This window comes from Ursus americanus, chromosome 2 (assembly GCF_024610735.1).
Source record: "Ursus americanus isolate L20-20 chromosome 2, mUrsAme1.1.p, whole genome shotgun sequence".
NCBI classification, from domain to species: domain Eukaryota; kingdom Metazoa; phylum Chordata; class Mammalia; order Carnivora; family Ursidae; genus Ursus; species Ursus americanus.
The window spans coordinates 39,014,020-39,031,073 of record NC_142128.1 but is presented as its reverse complement, the minus strand read 5'-3'; the positions used below and the strand labels follow the sequence as shown (position 1 = coordinate 39,031,073).

The 17,054-nt window shown below is 60.4% G+C and overlaps 1 protein-coding gene across 21 annotated transcripts in view; it reads left to right on the top strand.

The window, feature by feature from the left end:
- Nucleotides 1-17,054, top strand: part of MAPK8IP3 (mitogen-activated protein kinase 8 interacting protein 3) — a 46,848-nt gene that overhangs the window by 21,961 nt on the left and 7,833 nt on the right. For 5 of the 21 annotated variants that reach the window (XM_087853677.1, XM_087853664.1, XM_087853645.1 and 2 more), the window contains 10 exons: nucleotides 281-425; nucleotides 4,017-4,263; nucleotides 5,131-5,233; nucleotides 5,431-5,549; nucleotides 12,496-12,507; nucleotides 14,369-14,426; nucleotides 14,888-15,040; nucleotides 15,403-15,450; nucleotides 15,718-15,799; nucleotides 16,829-16,959. In XM_087853677.1, the coding sequence (XP_087709803.1) occupies nucleotides 281-425; nucleotides 4,017-4,263; nucleotides 5,131-5,233; nucleotides 5,431-5,549; nucleotides 12,496-12,507; nucleotides 14,369-14,426; nucleotides 14,888-15,040; nucleotides 15,403-15,450; nucleotides 15,718-15,799; nucleotides 16,829-16,959 (1,098 nt within the window). The other 16 variants (XM_087853657.1, XM_087853652.1, XM_087853642.1 and 13 more) reach the window with 14 other exon arrangements.

Genomic DNA, 17,054 nt, shown 5'->3' with positions numbered 1-17,054 from the left:
GTCTCAGCGGACTAAAGGGGAAGGGTCCCCTAGGCCCGCAGAACAGCTGAGGTGCCCCTGAACACGGGAGCGGGTTTGGTGACACGGGAGCCATAGCTCAGGGCACAGGTGGCCCCCGTGCAGGCCGGGCTGCCCCAGAGCTCAGGCCCTGCCCCACACACCTGGCCCTCCCCCAGAGCAGCTCCATCTGCAGGGCCCCCGTGCGTCCAGAGAGCCTCCAGTTCTCGAGCCGTGAGCCCCGTCTAACGTGCGCTTCCTTCCTCTTTCTGTCACATTTCAGCAGGAAGGAGCGCCCCACCTCTCTGAATGTCTTCCCCCTGGCCGACGGCATGGTACGTGCACAGATGGGGGGCAAGATCGTGCCTGCGGGGGACCACTGGCACCTGAGTGACCTCGGCCAGCCGCAGTTCAGCTCCAGCTACCAGGTTTTGTAGCCGTGCCGTGGAGTGAGGGTCCCGCCTTGTCACCCATGCTCATTCAGGAAGCGTCCTTGTGTACAGCCCTTTGCAGCTTCCCCCCCAACCCGGGGTAGTGGGGCCGCACGCAGAGGTGCACCGGTCCCCTAGGAAAGCACCAGGTCGGGAGACACGGGCCTCAGACGGGGCCTCTGCAGCCAGGGCGCACCCGCCTGTTTGGGCTGAGCTGAGCCTTTGTTCCGGGGCACGGGCATGTCTGTGCCCCAGATCCGCTCCAGAGGACCAGCCCTGAGGCCACACTGGGCTCCAGGCCAGAACGTGTCCTGGTGCGTGAGATTTGCGCTGCCCCTGGGAGAGGGTAGGGTGAGCAGCCGCGTCTCTCCTCTAGACTGCTGCTACCTGCCTGTCGTGCTAGCGACTGCTGGGTCTCTGAGTTTGGGGAGGTGGCGCAGCTAACCGGGGAATGTGCCGCCCCAAGAAAGCCAGGGGCAGGGACTTGCCCTGTCCCGCCGCTCGCTCAGAGCCCCTGGTCACTTGCGGCCAGTGTTGGTCTGTAAGCTTAGCCCTGCCTTCGCCACGCAGGCTATGGCCACATCGCCAGGTAAGGATGCGCCCGTGGGGCTGGAGGAGGCGGCTCCAGGCCTGGGGTACTTCCCGCAGAGCCCCGGGGCGGTGGCCTGCGGAAGGCAAAGCCCCCGGGCCTCGCAGGGCCTGGACTTCTCCCGGAGCTTCTTCCTGCTGCAGCTTGTGGCTGACTACCCCTCCGCCCCAGGTGTCCAGCCTGCCTGCGGGAGGTGGCTACTAGCCGCCCACCCTGTCAGAAAGGGACCCCACTCGCTTCAGCTTTTGTTCCAGACAGTGAGCGTGTCTCTGCCACCTTTGACCCAGGTGTTCGCCACGCCCCCGTTACGGGCCGCCCTGTCTGGGTGCGGGCTGGGGTGGGCCTCCCGTGGCTGGGGCTCCCCCTCATGTGCCCAGAGAAGCCACGGGGGCCGCGGAGGCTGGGGGCTCAGAGCCCACCTCCTGCCCGCCTACAGTCCGGCTCTCTGCCCGCGTCTCTTCTTGCCGCCGCCGCACCGTCTGAAGTAGTCTTGCTTCCATGCCGGTGTTTTATGTTTCAGTTTGTGGGTGTGTTTGATTTGATTTTTTTAATTACGTTTAAGTTCTTTTTATTTCATGCTCTAGGTTTTAAGGTCTTTCTAATTTCTTAATTTTTTTTTTGTTGTTTTTTGTTTTGTTTTTTGTTTTTATGTGCTGTATTTTCAGTGTTTTAACCAAACAGTTGTGGCTACTCATGGTGAGGAATGACCGCTAGGAGTTTGGGTTCTTTGCATTTGGAGGTCACTGCCACACGTTGGTGTTTGGGAGGTTGAGAGGTTTGCCGCTAGGTAAGTGGTGGCCAGGGGAGTGTCCCTCGGGTAGGTGGCGGCCTGTAGGGTCAGGGAGAGCCAGGGACTGGGGGAGGCCTGGCCACACGGTTCCCCTCGGTGACTTCTGGGGTCAAGGAGGCCCACTGCGAACCCGCAGACCCGAGTTTGCCAGGCACAGAGGCTGGGAACCGTGTCCTTGAGGAAGGTGGTCCAGAAAATGTGTGGTTCTGAGAGGCGTGGACTCACGTCCTTGGCCTCCCCCAGCCCTCGCCACACTTCCCCGTGCCTCTGGTCTCCTGCGGACATCTCTCCTCGCGTGCTGGCCTGGGGCCGGGTGGCAACAGAGGCATCCCCTTGCCTGTGGGATGCCTGGGAGCCTCTGGCCTGTGGGGCAGGCAGACCACTGGGGCAGCTCCATCACAGAGGCTCTCGGGAAAGGACTTTCCCTTCTCAAAGTGGCCTTAAGCTGTAGAACCCAAATAAAAATGCTTATACCGGGTGTTTCTAGGGAGAGAGGCACAGGCTGTCTCGTGGGGCATACCGCCTCGGCCCATCAGCGATCTGGGCTGGTTGTTTTTGGCTGTGGGGGCCATCCTGGGGCCTGCAGGAAAGTGAGCGGACACTCCCCACCTCCACCCACTGGACGCCAGGAGTGCCCACCCATCCCCAGTCGTGACAGCCACAAATGCTCCCTGACATCGCCAAGCATCCCCTGGGGACATGGCGGGCCTGGTTGTGGAATAGTGAGAGTCCTGGCAGGGAAGTGTGAGCGAGCCGTTAGATGAAGCCAGACATCGCTGGCCCAGGCCCTGGCCTGACGCTGACCGCAGGGGTCAGGAAAAGGCAGGTCAGGTATTCCCAGCCAGCTCTGCCTCCTGGGCCCCTGGAGGCAGCCACGGGAGCCCGGTCAGCCCTTCCCAGGGGAAGGCGGGTGTAGGTTGGTCCCAGTGTGCATCCAGCTCTACAGAGAGGGCCGGACGCCCCCTGCCGTCAGCTCCTCCCCTGCGAGAAAGAGCTCCCCGAAGCGCCCCTTCTGTGGAAACCACGTGACCCAGTGCCGTCGGTCACTGGGGGGTGCACCAGCAGCTGCAGCCCCTCCTGAAGCCATGCCCCTTCTCCGCACCCCAAGAGGGGCACGGGGCTGCGGGGGTGCCCCCCACTGAGGACTGAGTCGGGGTGAGTCCAGGTCGTCAGTGTTAGTGGACGAGTAGTCCACTTCACAGACACTGTCCGATGGTTTCACGAGGAAGGACTGTGGGAGAAGAGTGCCTTTGTTTCCTGTGCGGTGCTTACGTGGAGTGTATTCTCTCAAGCAAGATTCTGCTTTTTGGGGTTTTGTTTTGTTTTGTTTTGTTTTGTTAAAGACTTTTTTTTTTTTTTAAGTAATTTCCACACCCAGCACGGGTCTCGAACTCACGTGCCCGAGATCAAGAGTTGCACGCTCCACCGTCGGAGCCAGCCCGGAGCCCCTCCAGGGAGATTCTTAAGGTCAACAGCCGATCACAGTTTTTAGTAGTCTGGTCTCTCTCGGAATGTTTGGAGGATGACCCGTCTCTGGAAGTGGGATTCCAGTTTGACTGCATATGTGTAGATGCATAGGGCAGACTTTGAGGTCCAGTTGAGCCGTGGGGGTGAAGAATCCCACAGTCCCTGGTGTCTCCGTGTTTGGGAGGTCCGCACCCCTTCCCAGGCCCAGACTGGACCCAGTGTGGGAAGCCGGAGACGGGAGCAGTGGGCCACGGCCGGACGGCTTGGTCAGAAGGCACGCTCGGCCTCCTCCCTGGTCCCCACTTAGAGCCACCTGCCCCACCCTGGGCCACAACTTGTTTCTGACCGCGCCCTGGCTGCAAAGGGTTGCTTGCCATGTTCGTGTAGCTTCATATCCATCACACGCGGCACCAGCGGGCTGTTCCAGGGAGCGCGCAAGCTAACAGCCCCAAACCAAGCCCTTTAGATAAGGCGGCGGCAGCCTCCGGAAAGCTGGAGGCAGCGTCTGGGTGAACCCAGGGTCCAGGCCAGACGAGTGGGCCGGACAGGAGAGCAGGGGTCCTCCTGTACGCTCCAGTCCTGGCTCAGGGCGCTGTTTTACCGCGGCCAGAGAAGCCAAGCGAGGGGGCCTCACGGAGGTGGCCGAGACTCCCGCTGACCCTGCACGGTGTGCGTCACCGGGAGCCTCGGGGACACGCCGACCCTCGTGGCGAGCTTCTCCCTTCCCTGTGTTTGGCCCTAGTGTCCACAGGATGAGATGTCCGAGTCAGGCCAGTCTTCGGCGGCTGCCACACCCAGCACCACGGGCACCAAGTCCAACACGCCCACGTCCTCCGTGCCCTCAGCCGCGGTCACACCGCTCAACGAGAGCCTGCAGCCCCTGGGGGACTACAGCGCCAGCACAAAGAGCAGCAAGAGGACACGGGAGAAGCGCAACAGCCGCAACATGGAGGTCCAGGTCACGCAGGAGATGCGGAACGTCAGCATAGGTGCCGCGGCGGCCGTGGGCTCCGGGGCTGTGCAGGGAGGAGGCTGAGCAGCTCAGGCACCTGCCCTGCTGTCCCTGCCCCCGTCCCTCCCCTCGTCCCCCCTTGCTGCCCCTGCCCCCTGCTGCCCCGCACCTGGTGTCCCCGCCCCTGCTGTCCCGCCCCCCTGCCCCTGCTGCTCTGCACCCCACCACCACTCCTCCCCTGCGGTCCCCATCCCCTGCGGTTCCGTCCCCCCGCTGTCCCTGCCCCCTGTCCCTGCCTTGCTCCGCCCCCCCCCCCCCCCCGCCCCGGTTTCCCTTCCAAATACGGATCTTAGTTCCGGCAGATGTATGAGCCGGCTCAGGCCCCAGTAACAAACATCACAGAGCCCGTGGTTTAAGGCACAGACATTTGCTCTCTCGCAGTCCTGGCGTGGGCGTGCAGACGGCCGCCTCTCCCTGTGTCCTCAGCCCTTCTCTTAGGAGGACAGAGTCAGATGGGGTCAGGGCCCACCCTTGTGGCCTTATTTTACCCTCACCTCTTTAAAGGCCCCATCTCCAAATGTAGTCACATGCTGGGGCCCCTGGGGCTATGGCTTCAACATGTGGATTTGGGGGACACACTTGGCTTCTGGCAGTGCATCCCCGTCATCCCGCAGAGGCGCTCAGTAGTGGAAGGGATGGAGGAGAAGCAGGACATTTGGTCTGGTCATCGAAGGTCAGGAAAAAGAGCCATGGTTCTGGGGGATGGGCCCCAGCTGGCCACCAGCCAGGGAGGAGCCCTTTCCTGACAGCCCCTGGCTGGCGGTGGTCTAGTGCGGGGTCTCCAGACATGGGGCCAGAGGGTGGGTGTCCCCCCTAACCCTGGGGTTCTCGTGTGTCCCCCCAGGCATGGGCAGCAGTGATGAGTGGTCTGATGTTCAAGACATTATCGATTCCACCCCAGAGCTGGACATGAGTCGGGAACCCCGTCTTGATCGCACGGGCAACAGGTGCTGCCTGAGTCTGGGGTCCTGGTGGGCTCGGTGGTCACCATGGGCGTTGGCACCTTCGGCGGTGACGTCCCCTGTAGCACTACACAAGCAGCATTGGCATTGAGTGGCTCACGGGCAGTGTTGGGGGGCCCCCGCCCGCAGCCCAGGAACGCTGCCCACTCACCCTGAGCTCCCCCGGCTTCATGTCCTCACAGCCCGACCCAGGGGATCGTGAACAAAGCTTTTGGCATCAACACTGACTCCCTGTACCACGAGCTGTCGACTGCAGGGTCAGAGGTCATCGGGGATGTGGATGAAGGAGCCGACCTGCTAGGTAAACTCAAGCTACCCCTGGGACCCCGGGGCCTCGGGCTTGCTTTTGTTGGTTTTGTTTGTAACGAAAGCAAAGTCTCTGTTAGCTGCAAGCCAGGAACTTCTTATAGTTTTATCGGGATGTAGTTCATATATCATAAAACATACCGGTGTAAAGCATAAAGTTCAGCAGGTTTTAGGGTGCTCACAGAGCTCTGTTCCTTTCTAATTTTAGAACCTTCTATCCGTCTGAAAATAGAACCGTGCCTTTGAGCACTCGGCCTAGGCAGTGCACTTTCTAGCAATTCTGCTCCTCAAGGAAAATGCCCATCCACAAGCCCGTGGTCACCCCTAGAAGTCCCTGCACCTGGGTCGGAAACAGGTGCAGAAACAGTCCCCTGTGTGGACTCACTCTGGGTCCTTCCCATCCTGGGATGGGTGTCAGGTGTGCCAGGTGTCTGCCGGCAGAACGCCAAGGCCAGGCTGCAGCCCTCGGCACTTCAGGCAAGAGATTGGCGAACGTCAGTGGCATTCAACCCCCACCCCCTGCCCTACGACCTTGTGTCCGAAGACCAGCTGCAGGACAGGGGCTCCAGGCCCTTGGAGCTGCACTCAGTCCCTTCCTCCCAGCGAGGTCAGCTCTGGAGCAGAAGGTGGCTGTGTTGCCAGGGGAGCAGATGTTCTGCTTTGTCCAGTCCTCACGCTATGTCCACGGAGGTAGCTCGCGGGGAAGGCTGCTCCCCATTTCTCATGGCTCAGGCGGGAGCAGCGGCTGGAGCCACGGCCGCTGCCTCAGTGAGGGGAGGTGCCCGCAGGCGCTGTGGCCCAGATGTGGCCGCCCGCTGCCTGAGGAGATGGACCTGCCTCGCATCCAAGAGTTTTTACTGCTAGCCTTCCTGCTGTTGTCCCTCTCCTCTGGTCAACACTGGTGACCGGCACCGTCTTGGGTGGCTCGGCTGGGCTTCCAGCGACAGACGGGGCCAGGCCTGAGCCACAAGGGAAGGGCGCCAACAGGTGTTTTCCGTCGGGTGTACTCTCAATCTCTTGCTTTGGAGCTGTTGTCGGGTCCCCCGTCTTACTTGGGGCGTAGGGGCCTCCCAGGAGCGCAGTTCCTGCACTGTCAGCACCAGCAGCGTCCTATGCCTGAAATGGAAGTTTTTTCAGCCGGTGTTTAAATTGTGGCAACAAATACATAGTGTGAAGTTTACCTTCTCGCTGACGTTTGAGCGCGCAGCTCAGTGTAATGAGGGACGTTGGCCCTCAGTGGTGAGACCAGGACCAAGAGCAGGAGGCCTGCCTTTGGCAGTGTGCGCTTCTAATGGGGTTTTTCTCATAAGTGTTGTAAAAGCAAATGTTTAAAAATAAACAGAAACTATTAACATTCGGAAAAGGGTTACAGGAAATCACTTTTAATACCATGACATCCTGCCACTCTCCTTTATAGGGTTCAAATAATCCTATATACGTTCTAATTTTTATTTTTGGGAAAGCAATACATGCTTTTAATATTCAAATAACAAGAAGAGGGTAGATACCACATGAGCCCCGCCCATGCCGTGATGTTTTAACATGTTGGTGCCCCTTCCCAAGCACCACAGCACCGACGGTACGTGGGGTGTGGGTGTCAATCACGTCGTCCTCCCTTTTGTGGGCGATGTCACCATTTCCCTGAACCACTGATATTCCTCCACACATTTCCCTTCATGGGACTGTAAATTCCTCCACTCTCTTGGTCCTGAGTTTTGCTGTCTGGACACTGCTGTCACAGATACGGTGGCAGAAGTCTGTGCCCACCCCCTGAAGATTTCCTTTAGGATAGATTTCTCGAGTGGGAGCCTCAAGGTAAAGGTGTGCGCCCCTGAGAGCAGCCACAAGATGGGGCTGTGCAAGGGTTTGTGCTCACAGCTGCAGGGGCCCGGCCTGCAGGCACTGGACCCGCCGCGCTGCGATGGGCATGGGAAGGACCGTGCCTCAGCAGGGTTCACATGCCAGGATGGGTCTGTAGCGGGTAGCTGTGCACGCCGTGTGTGTCCACGAAGGAGCACCGTTCTGCCGGAGCCCACGTTGGAGCCTGTGCAGGCGAGAGGACACTGCCCAGCAGGCCACCATGCACTCCCGAGCATTTGGGGATTCGATAAGAGATTACGGCCTTCTCCCTAGGAAAGCACATAGGCACCCAGCAGCTTGTGTTCCCGTGGCAGGGTCTGCAGGCCCAACCTCACACGCCTGTTCCTGGCCACAGGCCACTAGAGGTGCCCCGCGGTGTGTTCAGGGGTGGGAAACAGCATGTCGGGGAGGGGGCAGAGCCGGAGCCCACCGGACCTTGCACTGTGGCCAGTCCCGTCTCACGACAAGATTCCACCCCTCAACATAGTCATGCAAAGAGTCTCGCCAGCATTGGACGTGCTCGGCTGCCAGTCACCCGGGGTCCCGCTGCTGTGCCCGTGTTACGCGGGAAGAAACGAGCTCAGGGAGGGCAGGATGAAGCAGCAGAGTCCGACCTAGAGCTGCAGCCCCAACTGACCCCCACTCTGCCTCTCGTCACAGCTCTGTGGGGCTGGAATATGCCGTCTAGTTCACTTGCCCAAAGTGCACGGTCCCGTGTCTTTGAGCAAATTCAGGGTCGTGAGCATGATCACATTCGAACGTTTCACCCGCAGAGGAGACCTGTGCCCATGGGCAGTCCTGTCCCTCCTCCCCCAGCCCCTGGCGGCCGCTCCTCTGCTTCCTCTTCTGTACGTTGGCCTCCTTGGGGCATTTCATACCAGTGGTCCTTCTCCACGTGGCACGTGGCCTCGTGGCGTTAGCGTGACACCTTTGAGGTTCTGCATGTCGTGGTAGGTGTCAGAGTAGTCCTTCTTACAGCCGAGTGCTGTTGCGTTACATGGATAGGCCGCACCTCACGTATCCACTCGTCCACAGATGGCCATGTGGGTCATTTCCACTCGTGGCCATTGTGGCTGATGCTTCTGCTACACTTTTGGTTCCTCACATGGTTCTACAGGATTACCAGAGCTGAATAGTCTCCTCACTGCCCAGTGACTCAGGGCTGCCTGCCTGATGGACCTGTCGGTCCGTCCCGTTGGCCACAGTCTCCCGCCTCACCTGGCAGCTCCAGGCCATAGGGCTGCCCCCTGCCTCCCATCTTCAGGGCTGCGGGGCGTGTCTGGCATAGCTCCAAATGCCACTTTCATAGAGAATCTGCATCAGCGGTGAGGGGAGGAAAGAGTGGACAACCAGCAGCACACGCCCGTGAGCTTGACCTGCAGGCCACGTTGACCAAATCAGAAAAGGGGTCATGACTCCCAGACAGATGTAGGACGGTTCCGGAGGGAAGGGAAGTCTGCTGAATGTCCTGGGGTCACTTCCCTAGAACAGAGAGTGCCTGACGTGACCTTCTCACGAGAAGACCTAACTTGTGCATCTGCTGGGTCTTTGTTCCAAGAAAGTGGATATCAGAATCTTTCTGTCATCGGGTGCCAGGGTGCGAGTCCCTATGCGCTCAGCACGTCCGCTGCAGTTCCCTGCGTGCCGGGGCCACCTTGGGCACCACTTCATTCTGGCTGGAATGAGCCCCCCTTCTTGGGAGTAAAGGAGCCTCCCAGAGCCTCAGGCACAGAGGCCGCCTGCCGGGCTGGCAGGCCCCGAGGAGCTCAGAAGGGATCAAGTGCTGCGGTCCTCCGCTGAGGGGGCACCAAGCAGAGGAGCCCACCCTTCACCTGGCAAGGTGGAGGAAGGAGATGGGCTCAGCTGCAGTCCCCTCACCAAGGGGGCCATCCCCATCATCTGGCTCAGCCGGGGTAAGCGTCAGGATGGGAGTTCTCGTCCCCCATCACCGTGTGTCTTTCTGAAGACACCCATCGAAGAGCTATGCACCTGACCTCATGTTCCCAGTGGGGCTGCCCCACAGAGAAGCCTGGGGCCAGTGGGGGGCTTGGCAGTCTCCGTTCTGTGGCTGTTTTCACCATGGAAAGGTCCTGTGGTTTCAGAGACAGAGCGGTGCCGTTGGCTCGGCTGAGGGCGACACCCTTCAGCGCTCCACGAGTCTGCACCAGCTGCTCCCCGTGCCTGTTGGCATTTGGACGGTGAATTCCTTTAGCAGGAAGGAAGGAAGAAGACCCTGGAGAGGCAGGTCTTCTTATGTTTCAGTGAACTCCCGCCACCGATTGCCAGACACACCATTCTTGGAGAAATCGTCAAGAAAGCAAGGCCTTGCTGCCAGTCGAAGGAGGGTGAGCCATCGAGTGTGAGACCACGTCCAGTCCCAGAGGCGCCACGCTGTGACGGTGTGCCTCTCGGAGCTGGCGTAACTGGGCAGTGAGGGAATTCATGCTTAGTGACCACTCCGCATGTGCTGGGGTCTAGCAGGCAGCTCCGGCGAGCCCATGCTGGGGGTTTGTGTGCCCCCTTCACAGACGAGGGAACTGAAGAGGAGCCAGGCGACTGGACTTAGAATCCGAAGGGCTGCACAGGCCAGCCGGACATGTGTTCTCTGCTGCCCACGTCACAGGTCCCACCCATATGGCAGCCAGACCTAGAACGTGTGTAGAAATAACCTTGAGAAAGAGACAAACCTATGTGAACAGAATTAGGAAACACGACTGAAGAGCAGGAAAGAGGCCTCAAAAAACGAGACCTGCAGGCCGAGCTCGGTGAGCCTCCCCGTGACTCAGAGAGGCCTGTGGTTCCAATGTAAATTCACTTTATGAATGGATTGTCAAGTTCATCCAGAAGAGTAAGCGTGTGAGAGCAGCCCGGAAATTTCTGAGAAAGAACAAGGTTGCAGGGTTGCCCCGTGTTCCCGGCATGAAAGCATTTCTGAAGGTGTGATCCGTGAAGGCCAAGCCAGGGCAGTGACATGACTGTGGCCCCATGAGTTCCTGGTGAGAGCCGGAGCCGTGTGGGGACGCGGATAGGACAGACACAGCACTTCAAGCCACTGGGAATACAGTGAATTCGTGGAGTAACCCCCTGGTGGAAAATGAAGTCTGGTCCCCACCTCCGGCCGTGCACAAAAGACTTCTAGTTGGATTGAAGATCTGAACATAGAAATGCAAGGACCGTGGAGCTGGAAGAGTGGTGGAGATACGTCCCTGATCTGGGGCCCCCTGCGTGACCTGGGCCAGGGCCATAGAGAAAAATACTGACCCGTGCGAGGCACGCAGCTCGAGAAAGATAGTTGTTTCCCCAGTACCACAAACAATAGCGGAGTCCGATAGAGCAATAGAACAGGGCGAGGGTAGGATAGGAGATTCACAGGTGGTACCACAAATCAAAGCAGGCTCAGCTTCAAAAACAATCCAGAACTGAAAGGGGAACACGGAGGTTAATTCCTCAAAGATCCACAAACTCAAAGCCGGTGTTGCCGCACCCCACGGCCAGGAGGTGGCGGTGGTGCGGCCGGACCGACAGCCGGCAGCGTGCAGCCACTGCCCTGCGGGGACAGGGTCTCAGGCAGGGACCCCTTGTGCACACGCGGGGCGGGCGGGCCTGCCTGTCTGGGGAAGCGCCGCACACCCGGTGAGCAGCGGACGGGGAGCTGCAGGAGGCGAGCTCTGATGATCTCCGGAGCAGAGCTTCCGCGACACGGGGTCCGGGGTGCGGGGACAAAGCACCTCGCACAGGACGACGGCTAGCACGGTCGTGATTTTGTTCTTTAAATGCTGGTGTTTAGACATAAGGAGTTCCGAAAATAGCAGCTGTTGACGGTGGCCACCCTGGGCAAGAGCGAGGACAGAGGGTGTATCCACCCCTGAACCGGGGCGCCCATTTCTTACTTAAATTCCGACAGCAAACTCTGTACTTTGGCATGTAAGTCAGGTGACTTTACACTGTTCCCTCCCACGGGAAATGACCCCATAGAACGCTAGTGTTGCAGCCCATCTCTAGCTGGGCAGCGAAGAGGAGTTTGGACCCCAGTAAGGAAGGCCCTGCCAGCCCCACACGCCCGCCGCCCCCGCTGCCTGCCCTCCTTGTCCCTCCCTTGCTCCCTTTCGTCTTTGGCTGGTCTTCACCTGAGGCTGCGCCCTTCCCTAAAGATCCGAGCTGGCTTGGGGCCTGTGAGGCCGAGCTCACGCACCTGGGGGTAGGGCGCATCTTGAGTCTGGACACCCTGGGCACCCTACCCCACACACATGCACAACCCCCCCATGCACATGCACGTGTCCTACACACACATGCACGTGCCCTCACGTACCCCACGCACACGCATGCACGCATCCCACCCTCACACATGCAATGCACACACGTACCCATGTGCACACACATAACCCACACATGCATGCACACGTGTACCCCACGGACATGTATGCACGCACACACGTATCCCACACATGCACATACATGCATACGCTGCACCGCCCACAGGCACACATACACATACCCCACGCGCATGAGTGCACACACACGGACCTCACGCACACCACACGCGTGCACACACACTGCACATGGGCACGCGCTCACCTTCACAGGTGTCAGGTGCAGAGGCCTCGCCCTCCTGAGGGCGGAGCAGGTGTGGGGCCCAACACTCTGGGTCTCTGTCTTCCTTGGGGTTGCCGTCCCCAGTGGGATTTGTCATGCACGGGCCCGGTGACATTTGCTTGTTTTCCTTCATGCCTTTCAACAGAGATGGCTGCTCGATGTTGCTTTTTTTTTTTTTTTTAAAGATTTTATTTATTTATTTGACAGAGACAGAAACAGCCAGCGAGAGAGGGAACACAAGCAGGGGGAGCGGGAGAGGAAGAAGCAGGCTCATAGCGGAAGAGCCTGATGTGGGGCTAGATCCCATAACGCCGGGATCACGCCCTGAGCCAAAGGCAGGCGCTTAACCGCTGTGCCACCCAGGCGCCCCTCGATGTTGCTTTTTTTTTTAATCTCTTTATTTTGTTGGTTCCAGTCACCAACTGACCTTTGTCACTTCCTTCCCCCCCCCCCCCCGTCTCTCTGTGCTTCGCTGGACACGGCCCCAGGGGAGTTCTCAGGTGCGTATCTCTCCCATCTGTCTGTTTGCACCCCCCCATGGTGGTGTCCAGCTGGAGTGGGGCAGCATCCTTGGGACACCCCCTGCTGCTGTCCAGTCACCGCTGGCTGTGCAGCCTGTCCCCTCCTGGTTCCTTTCCAGGCCACTAAGGCACACATGCTTCTGCTCACCAGCCTCCTGCCGCTCGGAAGCTTACTTTGGCTTGCTCTCCTAGCCCACTGACAATGGCCTTAACACCTGAGGGAGAACTGCTATGCCCTCGGCCCGTCCTTTCAGAGGCCAACAGTTCCCCAGAGCCATTTCTTAAGGTTCTGCGGAGCCATCAGATGCGTAGGACAGTTTGACTGGATGGGACTGCAGTACCAGTTCTGGGGCATCTCCCCTCTGTTGGGTGCACCCCAGAAGTCGGGTGTCCTCTTCCCACATGCCAGAGGTCACAGCTCCTGCTTTCTCGCTTTCTTCACAGCAGGAGGCCCTGAGCCCCCCAGCCCACCCACGTGCACCCACCCAGCGTGCTCAAAGGCACGCCGGGTCCCCAGGCGCCACTCTCCCTCATTTGCAGAGAATTGCACCCCTAACCCCACCCCTCCCAGCCCAGGGCTTCAGTGTAAGACATCCGGTGCATTGCCCTGACCGCCCCACCTCACCACCCAGGTGCTCTTGGCCTGGTGGTCTTCCGTGCAGCCCCAAGCATACACTTTCCAGGAGGAGGAGCTGGTTCCATCTATCTCCCACCCCTCCCGTCCTTCTCCAGCGTGCACCCCGAACCCAGAGACAAGTAGCCCTAGCGTACCGCCCCCTGCTGCTCACACAGGCTTAATGCGCTTGTTTTTTCTCCCTTCCCTCTCCCTGCCGCCCTGGTCGCCCGGCTCCTGTGGGACTGGGACGGCTCTCCTAGTGCGCCATGATTTCTTTGGTAAGGCCAAGGCCCCCTTTCAGTTTGTGTTTCCCCCGTTTCCGCCTTCCTCTGTGCCTCACACCTTCCTTGTGCTTCATGAGCCATTCGCTTTGCTCTGCATGGTGGGGGCGGCGGTGGGGTCAGCAGGGGCCACCGGCTCTGCAGGCTCCTAGCCCCCAGGGTGGGGCTCAAGTCCCAAGTCCCCATCGCCCTCCCTCAGAGCAGACCCTTGACAGGCCGAGGGGGCGGGAGTGGAGACAGCGGTCAGAACCCACGCCGAGTACACCCCCTGTGTGGGCCCTGTCTCACGATTGCCGTAGACCGCGGCCGAGTGACTGGGAGGAACAGACCCCGGGCTTGTCGGGCTGCCTGTCCTAACGGCTGGTGACGTGCCTTCAGAGAACTCAGTGGGGTCCACTTTGGGGCTTGGTTTAGAGGAGCTGGCTGGACCCCTCTGGGCACCAGCCCCAGGGAGCGCTGTCCTCACTTCCGCTCCCTCCCTCCCTGCCACTGACCCCGATGGAGTGTGGGACTGTCCCATCTCCTTGGCCAGGGCCTCTCTGCCGTCCTGCTCTGTTTTCTCTGTCCCCACCACCACGGTTCCAACTGCCGTTCTCCTGGGGACAGCTCTGAAAAGGGGCTGCCTTACGAAGGACTTGGAAACCACAGGGCTGGGGGATGTGCGGTGGGGGGTGATGCTGAGAGGGGACAGAGATCGAGGTGGCCACAGAGGCCACCCGGGTCAGCTCAGGCTGGTCCCAGCTGAGTCCGGCCGGTACACAGACCTCACATGGATAGAGTGAGAGGTCAGTCCCGGGGCCGTCGTGCCCATCCAGCCAGTGCCGACCAGAGGCTGCTCTGGGACTCTGTCCCTGACGGCGCTGCTGTCTGAGAGCCTACCTGAGGACCAGCAGGGCTGGCTTCGCCGGCCGGCACAGGTAATATCTCGGTGCCTTCGTTTCAGGAATGGGCAAGGAAGTGGGGAATCTGCTGCTGGAGAACTCACAGCTTCTAGAAACCAAGTAAGAATGCTCTTCTCCAGGGGTGCCTGGGGGCTCCGTTGGCTAGGCCTCCCACTCTTGATTTCAGCTCAGGTCGTGATCTCAGGGTCGTGGGATCCAGCCCCACGTCGGGCTCTGCACTGGGGATAGATTCTGCTTGGGATTCTCTCTCTCCCTCTCTCCCCTGACTTCCCTCTGTCCCTCTCTGAAGGAAAAAAAGAAGAAAAAAAAAGGAATGCTGTTCTCCGGCTTAGGGGTTGCTGAGATAGCCCGCCCCCAGGGCCGGGGCCTCCCTGTAACAACCCCGGGGAGGGCCCAGACCCACATGGCCCAGCTTGCCACTCCAGGGTCACCGCCTTTCCCTGCATTCTGCACCTTGAGGCCCCCTCTCAGACCCCCAGGAGCTGGTGGGCCCCTTGAGCCCCCATCAACCGTGTGCATAGCAGTCCACACAGAGTTCTCGACCTTCTGCCTTCTCAAAGAAACGCTCTGAATGTGGTGAAGAATGACCTCATTGCCAAGGTGGACCAGCTGTCCGGGGAGCAGGAGGTGCTCAGGGGGGACTTGGAAGCCGCCAGGCAGGCCAAACTCAGGCTGGAGGGCCGCATCAAGGACCTGGAGGAGGAGCTGAGGAGGTGAGCCCAGGCCTGGGGCTGGGCTCCTGGGAGGAGGTGGGCTCCTAGAAGGGGTGGGGCCAGACCCTCCCCACTCCAAGTCCCTCCTCTCTGGGTTCCCTTTGGAGGGCACTCAAAGAGGCACTCCCCCAGTGTGCTCACGGGGCAGCCTGCCCCTCCTCCCTCAGTTGCAGCTCACATTGTGCCCCCAGATCCAGCTCCTGCACCGTCCACCTGCCCCCTCTTCTCCCTCAGAGGGCACAGGTGTCCTGTCACTGGCAACCGTCATAGGTTCGTTCAGAAGGAGGGCGGGGAGGAACCCCGGAAAGCTCTGGAGATCCCTTCCCAGTGCTTTGCACTTCTCGGTGTCCTTTTTCTTCCAGCCTGATGCCTCCGCCCCCCGGGGTGCCTGTGGCTCCAGGAAACGGGAGGTGTGACGGGAGGGTGGGAGGTGGGCCTGTGGGGGTGGCAGACCTGCATTGGGCTGGCTGGCCATCTGTGCAGCTGGCTCTGCCTTCCCGTTCCCATTCCCAAAGCCCTGGGCCTCTGCTGGGGCAGCCAGGACACACGTCTGGGCCTCAGGGCGTGTGCGTGCGGGGCAGTGGGCCACTGGTCCCCCAGGGCATTAGCAGGAGTGCTCAGGGGCCTGGCGCCTGGTGGGGCTCCACCCCTGCCATGATTCCCTCCTCCTCCTGCAGAGTGAAGTCCGAGGCCATCACCGCCCGCCGTGAGCCCAAAGAAGAGGTGGAGGATGTAAGCAGCTATCTCTGTACAGAATTGGTATATTCCACTATTAACATGTGGGGCATGGGGGGCGGGCCGCGTGGGGTGGGCTCCCAGGGCCCTCCTAGCCCCCTTCTGTCATCTCCTCTGCCCTTTCCTGGTGGGAACAGCCCCCTCAGATGCAAGGACAGTCCTGAGGAGAGCCCTCTGTTCCTGGGGGTTCATAACTGTTGCAGGGAGAGCTGAAGGGAGGGTGTAGGGGCCTCTGCCCTCACCCCGTGGACCCCCTTCTGGCCAGGGTCCAGCAACTGGGCTGTCTTCCTTCAGTAGACGGCAGGGCCTGGCTCCTCAGCCTGGGGTGGACAGTGGACACTGACCACCCCGCTCGTCCGCTCTGTTGTTTTCGGGGGCGTGTGATGCACATATCAGGGTGCTGGCCACACCCCCCTTCGGCCCACCCTGCGCAGCCCCCACCTCTGAGAACGCTAGGACAGAACAGACGTGCGGGTGGATTGTGGATCAGCGCCTGGGCCTCCTCGCGTGGGGCTGGGGCTGACCCTCGCTCGCCTGGCGGCCTCTGGGGTCCCTCCCCCTGTGCCAGAGTGCAGCAGCCCAGGACGCAGCTACGTGGGGCAGACTGGGTCCTGCCCCCGCGCTCACAGATGGCAGACCCCACACGCATCTGCCGAAACCTCCCGCATCCCCCTGGACGTAGCGCCCCCCCATCCCCGCCCCGGTCCTGCCCCCTGCACCTTCCCTGGGACCACGCTTCCTGCCGTTCCCCTGGGACCAGCGTCACCTGTTAGTGTTGACTGAGAGCATTTGGGGTTTCTGTGGGGTCTAGAGGCTTGTGGGAAAAGTCACTGTGTTAACCTCCTCAAGTATGTCATGTGACCTTCTGGAAAGGATACCCTTTTGGGGGTGGGTAGCCTCCCGTATGTCCTCCCCACCGCGTTTGCCTGAGGGTCTGTGGGAATCCGGAGGCCAGCCTGGAGAGGAAGCGTGGCATGAGCTGGCCTCCGAGCGCGCCGGACTGAGCTGCTGGCCAGCCCGTCACCGGCTGAACGGCAGTGCCCTTCCCTGCAGGACAAGGTCCCCATGGCACAGCGCCGTCGCTTCACGCGGGTGGAGATGGCCCGTGTGCTCATGGAGCGCAACCAGTACAAGGAGAGGTTGATGGAGCTCCAGGAGGCCGTGCGGTGGACCGAGATGATTAGGTGGGCGCCCCCCGCCCCCGCCCCTTCGGTCTCCCTTTGTGAGCTGTGAGCACCGGGCATGGCCCTGACAATGGGCATCAGGCTGATCCCTACCC